General features: G+C 36.4%; 1 protein-coding gene across 2 annotated transcripts; it reads right to left on the bottom strand.

The window, feature by feature from the left end:
• Positions 1-3,628: 3,628 nt before the first annotated feature.
• On the bottom strand, positions 3,629-13,244 carry LOC105499394 (synaptotagmin 4). Of its 2 annotated transcripts, none has more exons than XM_011771950.2 (4): positions 12,960-13,244; positions 9,319-10,127; positions 7,443-7,563; positions 3,629-6,368 (listed from the first exon to the last, which is right to left on the bottom strand). In XM_011771950.2, exons 1-4 carry the CDS (start codon positions 12,991-12,993, stop codon positions 6,061-6,063), a joined length of 1,272 nt encoding a protein of 423 aa, XP_011770252.1. In that variant the 5' UTR covers positions 12,994-13,244; the 3' UTR covers positions 3,629-6,060. The 2 variants fall into 2 exon arrangements, with proteins under 2 accessions (XP_011770252.1, XP_011770247.1); XM_011771945.3 differs by having other exon boundaries at positions 9,313-10,127; positions 12,960-13,241.
• Between the last annotated feature and the right edge of the window lie 443 nt (positions 13,245-13,687).

Genomic DNA, 13,687 nt, shown 5'->3' with positions numbered 1-13,687 from the left:
TGATTATGTGTCTTACGGTTGCTCTCCTCAAGGAGTATCTTTGTGGTGTTCTCTGTATTTCCTGAATTTGAATGTTGACCTGTCTTTCTAGGTTGGTGAAGTTCTCCTAGATAATATCCTGAAGAGTGTTTTCCAACTTGATTCCATTCTCCCCATCACTTTCATGTACACCAATCAAACGTAAATTTGGTCTTTTCACATAGTCGCATATTTCATGGAGGCTTTGTTCACTCCTTTTCATTTTTTTTCTCTAATCTTTTCTTTCTGCTTTATTTCATTATCTTCAACCTCTGATATCCTTTCTTCCTCTTGATAGATTCAGCTATTAATACTTGTGTATCTTTCACAAAGTTCTTGTACTGTGTTTTTCAGCTCCATCAGGTCATTTATGTTCTTCTCTAAACTGGTTATTCTAGTTAGCAATTCGTATAACCTTTTTTCAAGGTTCTTAGCTTCCTTGCATTGGATTAGAACATGCTCCTTTAGCTTGGAGGAGTTTGTTATTACTCACCTTCTGAAACCTATTTCTGTCAATTTGTCAAACTCATTCTCCATCCAGTTTTGTTCCTTTGCTGGCGAGGAGTTGTGATCCTTTGGAGGAGGAGAGGTGTTCTAATTTTTGGAATTTTCAGCCTTTTTGCACTGGTTTCTCCCATCTTCATGGATTTATCCACCTTTGGTCTTTGATGCTGATGACCTTCAGATGGAGTCTCTGAGTGGATAACCTTTTTGTTCATGTTGATGCTATTCCTTTCTGTTACTTAGTATTCCTTCTAACAGTCAGGTTCGTCTGCTGCAGGTCTGCTGGAGTTTGCTGGAGGTCCATTCCAGACCCTTTTTGCCTGGGTATCACCAGTGGAGGCTGTAGAACAGCAAAGATTGCTGCCTGTTCCTTCCTCTGGACACTTCATCCCAGGGGGGCACCCACCAGATGCCAGCCAGAGCTCTCCTATATGAGGTGCCTCTCAGCCCCTACTCAGAGTTGTCTCCCAGTCAGGATAAATGGGTGTCAGGGACCCACTTGAGGGGGCAGTCTGACCCTTAGCAGAGCTTGAACGCTGTGCTGGGAGATCCGCTGTCCTTTTCAGAGCTGTCAGGCAAGGACCTTTAAGTCTGCTGAAGCTGCGCCCACAGTGGCCGCTTCCCCCAGGTGTTTGGTCCCAGGGAGACGGGGGTTTTATCTATAAGCTCCTGACTGGGGATGCTGCCTTTTTTTTTTCCCTCAGAGATGCCCTGCCCAGAGAGGAGGAACCTAGAGAGGCAGCTGGGCCACAGTGGTCTTGCTGAGCTGTGGTGGGCTCCACCCAGTTTGAACTTCCCTGAGGCTTTGTTTACACCCTGAGGGTAAAACTGCCTACTCAAGTCTCAGCAATGGCAGATACCCCTCCCCTGCCACCTAAACTTGAGCGTCCCGGGTCGACCTCAGACTGCTGTGCTGGCAGTGAGAATTTCGAGCCAGTGGATCTTAGCTTTCTGAGCTCCAAGGGGGTGGTACCCGCCAAGCCAGACTACTTGTCTCCCTGGGTTCAGCCCCCTTTCCAGGGGAGTAAACGATTCTGTCTTGCTGGCATTCCAGGCACCACTGGGGTACGAAATAAAAACTCCTGAAGCCGCTGGTTTTGTGCTTGAAACCTAGAGCCCTGATGGTATAGGCACTGGAGGGAATCTCCTGGTCTGTGGGTTTCAAAGACTGTGGGAACAGCACAGTATCTGGGCCCAGTACACCATTCTTCACAGCTTCCCTTGGGTTGGGGAGGGAATTTCCTGACCCCTTGCACTTCCTGGGTGAGGCGATGCCTCACCCTGCTTTGGCTCACCCTGCATGGGCTGCACCCACTGTCCAACCAGTCCCAATGCAATGAACCGGGTACCTCAGTTGGAAATGCAGAAATCACCCGCCTTCTATGTTGATCTCGCTGGGAGCTGGAGACCAGAGCTGTTCCTATTTGGCCATCCTGCCAGCAATCCTCTATTTAAACATTCTTAAGACAATGTACCTTAAGAAAGAGAAAGAACTGCTCTTAAAGTAGGTTATATAATATTATTAATTTTGGAGAATGATATTTTTGACAGTGATATTAGTATTGCTTTCTTTTTTTGGTTTGGTTATAGTTGACTTCTATTTCCCATTAAAAAGCTTTATTGAGGTTTAATGTATATATAATTAACTGCACACATTTAAAGCGTACAGTTTGGTATACTTTGGTACTTACTGTGTGGATGTTTTGGTACTCGTTGTATGTATCAAGGGCTCATTCACTTTTATTGCTGAGAAGTATTCCATTTTGTAAATATACTACATTTTACTTGTTCATTCACTTGTTGATGAACATTTGACTTGATTCCAGGTTTTTACTATTACAAATAAAGCTGCTACGAAAATTCATGTGCAAGGCTTTGTGTAAACATATGCATTCATTTGTCTTAAGTAAATACTTAGGAGCAAAATAACTGAGTGACGTAATAGGCATATTTTTAACTTCTTATGAAAATTATAACTTACTTCCCAAAGCAGTTGGACATGTTACATTCCTTTTAGCAGTATACAAGGGGTCCATTTCCTCTATAACATTGTCAGCTCTTGGCATTTTCAAAACTTTAATTTGTGTTACTATAATTGGTGTGCAGGGTATCTTACTGTGGTTTTAGTTAGCATTTCCCTAATGACCAGTTTCCTTGGAAAATCTCCTCCATATCTCCAGTTGCTTTTGGCAGGTACGTTTCCTTAAAATATATTTGAATTCTAAAATGTAATGACTCTTTTAACATGCCTGTGTACACTTTTACTACAATTAATACAATTTGAAACAAAATAAATTAGCAATAAATTCCAGTTTTATTCCATTTGCAAAATCATTTTTTTTCAACATGTGATTACCGTAGAATATTTCTGTAAAGACTAGAGCTGTGAAAAATGTCTGATTCTCTAGATGGTGGATCCTGTTGTTCCCATTTGCCTTAGCTGGTGTGTAATGGTAATATAATATATTATAGATGTTCTGGTCTGTTTTCCCTCCTTATTTAAGAAAAAGTAAGACATCCAGTTCCACATAATTTTATTAACCAAATATTTCTCAGGATGTGAAAAAAAATGAAAAAGGAATATAAAAGCAGTGATATAAAATAGGTAATGAAAGATGTTAAAATAAGAAATGAGATAAAGGAAAAAAAAATAGGAGAGTAAATAAAGAATGGTGGCTGAAAATACTGGTGAGAAAAGTAAATGAAATATAGAAAAGTGAATAAAATTTAGAAAAATAAAGAATGTGAGAAAGAGCCTAAAAATCTAGCAAAGTCAGTTGATGAGGTCCCCTTGAGGAGAGTGGAATGGTATGGAGGGAAGGGCAGGGCAGGCCATGAAATCCTCTTGAGTACTACTCCTCCCTACTTGATTCCATTGTCTATGCTCCTTGATCCTCAAGTTTTGCTTCTGTTTGATAAGGATAATGATATCTGCTCCAGATGATTGTTATGAAGAGGTTTTTAAAAGGTGTATTAAAGATTTCGGTGCTCATTAATTAATGTTCCCTAACCTATGCAAGGAGATCCACTAGGGAAACTTGAAAATTCAGACAGCAATAAGAGAAGCCTTAGTACAGAATCCATTGGCAGAAAGTCTGCATTGAAATGGGTTGGGCAAAAGCAGCAATTTATTCATGTCTTACAAACATGGTCTTACAAACATCATACAGAGCTGGCACAAAAGAACAGACACTGTCTCGTACACCATGCTTCCTTCCAAAACACTTCTATTGAGTTACAACATCAGAACAAGTCAATTACTGAGTTACACAGTTCTTCAAACATGGATACCTCCCCATTTGGGTGGTGAGATTGGCTAATCAGACAAACAATTAATTTACATGTTTAATACAGTGCAGGATTTGTAACAGGATTTAAGATATTCACATTGATATTGTAATACATTCTAAAACAGTACATTTTTTCAGAAATGATGAAATTAGGTATTAAGATCTCCCTGCCTGTTTCAATTCCTTTGTTGTTTTTCTTCTTTCTTTTCTTAAAACCAGTTGCAAATAGTTTTACTCAACTTTTCACACTCAAAAACACTTCAAATTTTAAAAGCTAAAAACTATTTACAAATTACCCATTTTAATTTTAAAAGTGTTTGTTGTTGGTTTCATTGTTCCATATTAAAAAAGAAAATCCTTCTCGTCCAACAACCATACCTCAGCTGCTACCACCATTAACTTCTGGCTGCTGTGAAGAATACTTAGAATTGGCCCCTTACAAATTTTCAGAGGTCCAAAACATATTCTGTTCCATGGCCCATGATACCAAATGCACATGTATAAAATGGTCATTTGACTTCCCCAAGCTACACACCTACTACAGATCATTTCATGTTGCTTTCACAGAAATGCCGAGTGGAGCAAGATGCCGTGAGGTGACTTTGTAGTGAAATGAAGACAATGATTGGGAAATATGCTTTTTTAATCCCAAAGTCATTTTAAAAGCACAAAAAAGAGGTTGATTTTTAATCTTTGTACATACAGAATGTAATACATTTTCTTTACATTAGGCATAGTCATAAAAAGCATGTATAAGTTGTTTGGAAAATGCATTTTTCATAGAATTTACAAACACTGTGATATCAAACACATTCTCAAAAACTGCTAAAGTACTGACACAAAACCTGACTCAAAATGTAAATTTTTCAGTAGACTTAATTTCTAACTTGCATATTTAATAATTCAACTGTACTCAAGTTCCACTCATACTTCTCTAAAAACTCAAATATAGTGACATTGCTCTCAAGTTAATTCTTTTCAAATAATCACAGGGTGCAGCTTTAATCTAACAGGTTCTGAATGAATTTCAGAACACTGGCACTGGAAAATGATACAAGACACAAGTCTGTAAACTGCTCTATAGACAACAGCTCAGGACAAATTAGCCTAGAAAAGATAGTGAAACACATTCTTTGTTGTGCTAATTTGACAGCCTAAGTATATTTTGCATGAACATATGTAAATTACATTAGAATTGCTCTTGAACGATTTTGTAGTCTTACATTTGTTTGTTGGTTAAGTAACACTTTTTATCTGGCAATGTAAAAAATCTTCACAGTCTTTTCTGGGGGACAATAAGTTAAATGAAGACTTCGGTGGCCATGCTGACTCGGTACAAACCATGGCCTTAAAAGTACACTTGCACACTATACCTATTTCCTATAAGAAAATTGCGCTTCTAACTGGATTTCTAGTTGAAGTTTATTTCTTTATTCACTAGCTAATTCAACGATTTCACGAAGGTACGTAGGGGTTTCTCAGGCCACACTAAGGCTTGTGACAGGCAGTGAATAATCCAAGGCCATGGTTCTTATGTGAGGCTATATTTTACAAAATTTTGACTCACATGTAACCTTAGCGGGGAGAAAAATTATATTTCAGCCACAGTGTTCCCAACTCAGCCCTTTGACAAAATCATTTCTCAGCTTGTTCACTGTCCTTTTGAAATGCATCTAAGTTACCCTTATGATAAAATTGCATCAAATAATTACAAACCAAACTGAAATGACCAGATACTTTTATATGCAGGACAACCATTTGCACATGACATAATTAATAAATACAAACTGGAGGACATTTTTTTAAGTATCTTTGGAATTAAAGAAAAAATGATTTCCCCAACCTGAAGATAAATGGATAAATTTTCACAAGGCAAGGCATACTTTTCATTTTTAAATCTTAATAATCACATTAACTTTTTGTGACATGTTCCAATGAGATTGTCACATTTTTAATTTGGGATTCTGGCACAGTATTCATAAAATGTCTGATTATTCCTAGTTATATCACTGGTCATCTGAAGGAAAAATTGAATATCTTATGAAAATTTATCCAACTCTTCTAATAAATAGGGAAATTATCATGAAACACATTTGAAGTTACTTTCTGGTCTACTAATTCAATCCATTTCTAGCAACAACAACAAAAAAGGTAGCTTGATTTCCCAAGCTTGCAATCCAATATCGAAAGAAAGAAAATTTCTCCTTGCCTAGTAAAAACCTTTAAGTTCCAACTCATGGCTAGGATGCTAACCATCACAGAGCACGTGCCACTTGGCAATTTGTCTCCTGGGGTAGTCACAGATCTCTTTCCAGTGCTCTCCACCAGTTCCTTCTGCTGCTGCACCCAAGACTAACTGCCCGATTACCTCGTTTCGGGACCCCCTTTCAGAATCCAAAACCAAAAATTCAACACTTATATCTTCAAGGCCCTCACAAGGAATATCAAAGACAAACAGCTCATTGAACACTGCATTGGGGGTGCATTTCTTCACATGAGTCTTCTTCTTGGAGATTCTCTTTTTGGCATGGTACAGGTTCACTTTGACATAGGGATCTGCAATGGAACATAACAGGCATTACAATGGCATAACTGGGCTAGAGAGCTGATATCAAGATAACAGTGCCCTTAGAGAACATGGCATGCCAATGACATGTGGTTACCAGAAAAATAAGTAAAAACAAAGGAAAAATATGGATAAAGCTTGGCCTTTCTCTTGTCAACAGAACTGAAAATAAGGAAGAATATGGAAAATAAGAGAAAAAAGTTCTAAATTAGAGAATAAGGGAAAAAATTAATGATAGGAAAAGAGGTAACACAAAAGGAAAGAAAATAGAATGTTCTATGGACCCATTCTGATTATTATTAACTTAGTCCAAGAATAGAATAGAAGGAAAAAAATATATATTAGACAACATCTAGCTTTACTGACTTGTGTGACTTTGGGTAAGTCTCTTTCCCTGACTTTTGGCTGTGTTTTCCATAGAATGAGGATTTAGAGTCCACAATGTCAATGTTTTTTTTAGTTTTAAGTTTTATGAATTTCTTTAGTCACAGGCTGGATTTGCTTTCTATTTCCTAGTGTTGAGCTTCTCTGTGTCATTGTTAGTATGTAGATTTTAAGTTCATGCCACTTTATCACAATGCTTTTGCCTTTTTCTGGTGGCAATATATGAGTCAATTTTAGCTTCATAATCTAATCTTTTAAGACCATGTTTTCAACTTCCATCATTAAATAATACTAGTAATAACATTAGATGATATTTGAAGAAGTGTGTGTTTCTAGTTCTCACAATGCCCCTCAGGATGAGCAGTATTATGGCCAGTTTGTACAGAGGTTGAGAAACATACCCAATAATATTTTGTTAAGGAATGGAAGGGTTAGGATTTGAACTCAGGTAATGTTAAACTGTAGCTTATTTTGTTTCTCATTTCTATACAACAAACAATTAGTGTTTTGTTTCATTTTTTTGTAAAGTTAGTCACAAAACTAAAAGCTAACTTTTACAGTAGATAAACAAGGTATTAGAGAAAAGATAAAACATAAAAGAGTAAGAGTAGGTGGGCTCATTTGCAGTAAAATACATTCCACTCATACAGTGAACCTGAGTATTTCAGAAGCATTCTTACCTGAAAGTCCGGACACATCAGATTTAGGCAGATGTCGAGCTTTTAAGACAACCACAGTTAGAGTATTTGTGGTGGACTGATAGCAGAGGGAAATCAGTAACTCACCCCGTCCTGAAGACTTCTAAAGAAAGAGAAATGTGATATAAGTATTTCTATCTTTTTAGCTTTGAAGTTTGTACTTTCATTAAAGTTTAAATAACATTGTCATTTAAATGTAATCTTCTTACTTATTTTTATTTTTATATTCTAAGGAATCGAAGAGTAAAAGCTTTTGTGCAGGACCATCGCTGCTTGAAAAACCACTGCCTGCCATCTTGTGGTCTTGTTTGGTACTACAGGATGTTAAAATTCGCAATAAATTGACCACACCCATTACTTAGAAATGTTTAAAGCATATTTAAATTATATCCTACACAGGATTATTTTTGGCTTTTGGTTTTTAACAACATCTATAATTTTCAAAGTTATTACTAGTAACAAAGCTTATCTAATTATTTGCATGAGTATGTGTTGGGTCAAATGACTGCACATACTCATGCAAAAAATTAGATAAGTTTGATTTGATTTCAAATTCTTTACCACCGACATGTTGAAATTTGAACTCAGTCCCAGTGAGATTTATTCCGACCCCAACTACCTTCCTGGCACAGAGGGATAATGGAGTTAAAATTCTCTGCCTCTTTAACAACAGCAAATTTCCATTCAAGCCAAGAAATGAATTGATTTTAAGTACTGGAGAGAATTGTTTTGGGACGGTGTCATAGCGTCCTTCTTTGAATGCTACTTAGATTTCATTTGTACTTTAAAGACAATAGATAACATATCCAATAATTCAAAGTAAAATTTTTGACTGAAAGTAACAAGATATTAACTTGGTGTTTGTTTGCAACTAAGAGTGATGGCTGACACAAAACTAAAACTGCAATATATTTATACAAAAACTAACATGGGACAGCTGTATAAGTAGGCACTCTAAGGAGAATAAGAGTAGAAGAAAGATCCTTATTCCCACTGTGCCACTAAATCAGCCGGGTGTCTCAAACAAGCTGTGCAATGTCTCTGAACCTTGACCTTCATTAATTTCACTAGGAGAGGAGACAGTCAAAATGAGCTGTCAGGTTTTCAGTTCTGAAACACTATGTTGTTTCAAAAACGTAATTTAGTATGTTTATTGATTTTTATAAATAATTCTACTATAGAGAGAAGTTATTCTGAAATACTACTGTTGAAATCAATTGAGTTTCAAATTTAAAGTGAAGATGGGATTAAATTTGTTTAATTGATGCCTTATTTTTTCTAATAAACCCAGAACTACCAGAGTAGTATAACTACAAAAATAGAGGAACTCATTTCCTAGTATACAATTTAGAGATAGGCATTGATAATTGAATATGACGTGATACCTCCTCCTTGAAAAGCAGTTCCATTGAAAGTCAATACAATTTCCAAATCTTCAGGAAGAATTGATTTAATTTTAAATTTCCATTTTAAATTCAATTACGTTGACCTTGAAACCTCTTTGTTAACTTGCCTATGAATAAGAAATATTCACCTATATTTTAAAGTAGCAGTGTCTGTCAAAATATTTATGATAGAGATTAACAAAAGTATTTACATAAGTGATATCTAAATATCCATAAAGAATGCATATTTATTTCATATCATTAAAACACTTTGAGTATTTCAGTTATGGATTAAATTTTATTTCATCTGTTCTATTCCCTTGATCTCCATTAGATTATAATTAATAATAATTAAACATGGTAAGGATGACATGTACAAGCTTATCATATTAATGAAAATTCCTCAGACACCAAAAAGCTACATAAAAGATTGTTTATAAATACTTTAAGGACTGAAAATAAATTACCCTAACATTTCTCTTGATGATCTCTCTGTTCATTAACATTTTTCCTTCAGATAATTCAATTCCCGAGAGAGGAATTAGAACTTCCCCAATGATATCATCTCTTGAAAACCTGTCAAAACTCAAAATTGTGAAGTGCAAGGCCAATTCTTGGATTTGGGTGTAGGGGATCCCATAGAATGTAAAGGTCTCATCAAAAGCTGGATCCAAGGTTTTTCTCAGCACTCTAGTTTTCACTTTATGCTTCTTCTCTGGGAGGATCGTCATTTTGATATATGGGTCAGAGGTCATCGACTGCTCGTCCATGGCTGGCAAGCCACGGGCTTCCTTGATATTGACCACAAATGCTTTTTTCTCAAAGTTGTATTCTAAGGAGAAGAAGAGAGTTCCCAGCTTCTCTTGTTTCTCTTCTGAGGAAAGGGAAGTGCTGGACTTTAAACTATCAGGGGAAACTGCCTCTTTTTCTCCTTCTAAAAAGAGCTTCGGGGTTGCATTCTCCAGATCAGAAGGGCTGCCAGGTTTGAGGTTGGTTTTGGGAAAATTGCCATTGAGATCTCTCTTTTCAAGATCCAGATGCAATGAATTCTTTGGCACAGTTGGCTTATTCTTTACTTCATTTTTGTCATCTGCTCCAAACTTCTTTTTGCTATTTAGGTTTTCAGGGTAAATATCAACTCCCTTAAGCACATGCACAAACTTGTATGGAGGAGTCTTGTTAGACTTGGATGATTTTCTCTGACAGCAGATCCATGCAAAGAGAGAGACTGTGAAGACCAGGCCAAATGCACTGAAGATCCCCACCACTGTGGGGATTTCATCTGAAAAATCAAATGACCAATAATATACATTAAAGAAGCAGAGCTGGAGATACGAGCCTTTTGAAAAGCCTAATAGAGCTAGCAATTGCTATAGGTTGAATAGATTGAATTACTTTCCAACTGATATATATATCACACTAACTTCAGATACAAACACATCCCCACAGGAAAAACATAAAGTATAGTAGAAACTCCTTCATTTCAGTAGTTTTTCATTAGTGAAATGAAAAGACAAAATGGTCCTGGACAGATACGGGGGAATGCTTAATGACTCTGACCTATCTTTGTTTTCTCAGGTAACATGAGACAACTACGATATGATGGATGAGTACTAATTTCATTATTTTTTATTGTCATTTTGAGGCTTTCCAGAGCATCAAATTTTACTGGAATTCTAAGTAGTTCTTTACCCAGAATTCAAGCAGCAAACATTTAGGGACCCAGTGGTTCACTTAATTGTAGGAAATTCTGAAACAGTATTTGGCATTGCCACAAACTCATTAGTAATTTTCATCCCAATTATGGAACAGTGGTAAAAGAAATACACATATATTAGAGAAAAATAAAACAAAAACCGAAGAGTAACAGGGTACCAATATTTTGTAACTTGTAACACTACCATCCCTCTGTATGACAACCCCAAATTTCTCAAACACTGAAATTTTCAAAGTATAAATTAATTAAACTTAAATAAGATAAAAACAGAACAATAGGTATAAGTGAATCAGCATTCCTTGACGTATAATGAGAACAGTGAAATTTAGAGTTCAATCTTATCTATAACTGTTTCTTCCGCTAGCACATGGCATGGCAAATGATAATCAAACTGAAATTGTCATTATTTTCTTGAATAATGGCACATTAAATTACTGACATTAGGTAATATCGATTATGCATAAGGCTTATCCTATTTTATGTGTAAGCATCTTTCTTAAACAAATGGTTAGTAACACTATGGAAGCAAAAGCAGTATTATTACATCGGTACATAGTGAATCAATAGAGTCAAGGCTTAATATCATCAAAGTGAATACAACTAATGTAATATTATATACATTTTGTTCCATTGCAATATGCTTTTTATCCTAAATAGTGAATAATAAAGTTATAAGTTCCAGCCCAGAAAGGGTTAAAACTTTTCTAAATAACCACAAGAAATCCAGTCTTTTGTTACTTCCCTTCCCCATCCCCCCAAATCTTCTGCCAATCTACTTCATAATTATAAAACTGAACTCAGAGAATGTAACTCAGAGAATGTACTCAGAGAATGTAAGGTTAAGAAAAGACAAATGAAGTAGAAGGTAAAAAATCCAATAAAACCACAATAAAAATCCTGTATTTTAATGTATAGAAACTGAATCATGTAAAGATGAAATAAACCTTTGACTTCTCTAGGTAGAAAAAAGAAACAGTGACTACTATAATATAAAGCAAGAGCTAAAGATAATCTGCTAAACTTAGTACCAGCTTTTCAGTTTTTGCTTCTATTCAAGTCTTTGTGGAAAAAAAAATGCACCCACATTCCTGGACTATAATAACCCAAAGCTAGGGAGCAAAAGCAAAGTCATGAACTGAGACAGTTCTTTAGTCAATGTAAAAACAATAAAAACAGCAGAAAATCATTTTTATAAGTAGACTGATAGACCATGCTAGAACATATTTTCACTAGTACAGTCTCTAAAAATTCCTCCGTTTTAGAAAATCATTCAGGTTTCAAATGAAGAATTGGGAATAAACGTCATACCAAAATAAACCCAATAACCCAAAAGGAAGGCTGGGAAAGAAATTCATTTATGAATATAATATCATAAATTGTCCCTATTTGATATTTATGTCAAATGACAAACATTTTATATAACATGGAAACACTTATCTACTCCCTATGTATTCTCTACTGATAAGGTCTTATAATCTTGAAAGCCAATATCATGGTTATTTTATTCAGTTTAATAACAATTATCATACATCTCTAGATATCACTCCTCTTCACAAACTTCTATGAAATTTCATGATTTACAAAATACATGTAAGTAAAATTCTGACCTTTTTCACTTGTAATACATTGGATTCTAAAAATAGTACTTTTTTATCCTACAAATTGCATCTAATTTTATGTACTGAAACCAAAAACTTGGTGTAAGAAAAGGAAAGCTGAAGGGGAAAATTGGAGCCCTAATTCAAGTTTCCAGCAGCTTTCAGCTAATTGTGCAACCCACAATACTTCCCTCATCTCTCTAGGTTAGCTCAGCAGTGAAATGAAATAGGCTGAGCCAGTGCATTTTGAAACTCCCTTTAACCCTACTACCATATGATTCTGTCTTTCACTAGCAACATATTTCAAAGATACTAGAAAAACATAGCAGACAAAAACACCCATATGGAACACCCTGTAATAAAATATACATTGCCAAACCCCAATAGACAAGTTGCTTTCTTTAACCAAGATCAAGCCCCAATGTAACCAGAGATATATTTAGCTTCTCCTAATAAAATATAGATTTACCTACAAAATAGATGAAACCAACACGGGAAAAACAAAACCCTTTTTCTTTACTCAGTGCGTGCTGCAATTTACAGAAGTACCTGAAAATTTAAGAACTTCTTGAAGGTAAATTCTCTCTAACAGAAGACAGTTTTAAGGAGAGAGATACCAAGGAAGGGAGAGAAGCCGCAGAAGTAAGCCACAATTACCTGACTGCCATTCTCATTTTCCTTTTAAATTAACTACCTAGGAAATCTGTATTCAACAACCAGGGAAAAAATAAATGAATAAACAGCCCACCCCAGAATATTCAAGGAACAACCGCAGTCAGAAGTTCAGTAACTTGCTTACCAAATTCTTCCCGGCTGGTGGTGATCGGAGCCATTTTTTACTGCGTGTTTCTGTCCGAGGTGCTGAAGGAAAAAACTGCCTGGCTGGATTCACTTGTCTGGATCTGAAGCGCCGGCTTTCCGAGCGCTGAAAACAACAGCGCAGAGCCCAGGGGACCAGCTCCTGGAACAGGGAGGAGGCAAAGAGGGAGGTCCACTCGCCCTCGCACAGTGATTTGCCACCTCGGTTCCTGTTTTGGCTCTTCTGAGAAGCTCGTCTCCGAGCCTCCAGACGTGGCTGGAACCCGAATTGACGCAATCCTGACGCTACAGGGCTGAAATCAGCACCTGCCCCCCTCCCCTCCTCCCTTCAAGCTTTCCTTCTTGCTTCCTCCCTCCTCTCTTGAGGATTCAACACACGCTCATCAATTGTTTTAACTGTTGGACCACTAGAGATTAGCTTTGCTGTTTTGTGGGGGCTCAGAGGCTTACCGAGATGAGCCCCGAAACTGATCCCTGTCAGTTCCTAATATAAAATCTCCTGATCACCTAGATGAATAAAATTGTGTTTCTGAGTTATCAGAATAACGTGACTTACAGAGGAGAAATTTCTGGTTCAAATGACTCATTTTAAGATGCAAAAACGTATTTTCTTGCTTTTTAGTTTTTTCTTTGACATGTTATACATATGACACTTACTACATTTAGAAAAGATTCACTACAAATTGATCCATTTGACATAAGATAGTT

Source organism: Macaca nemestrina, chromosome 19 (assembly GCF_043159975.1).
Source record: "Macaca nemestrina isolate mMacNem1 chromosome 19, mMacNem.hap1, whole genome shotgun sequence".
Classification (NCBI taxonomy): domain Eukaryota; kingdom Metazoa; phylum Chordata; class Mammalia; order Primates; family Cercopithecidae; genus Macaca; species Macaca nemestrina.
This window is presented reverse-complemented; position numbering and strand designations above follow the sequence as displayed.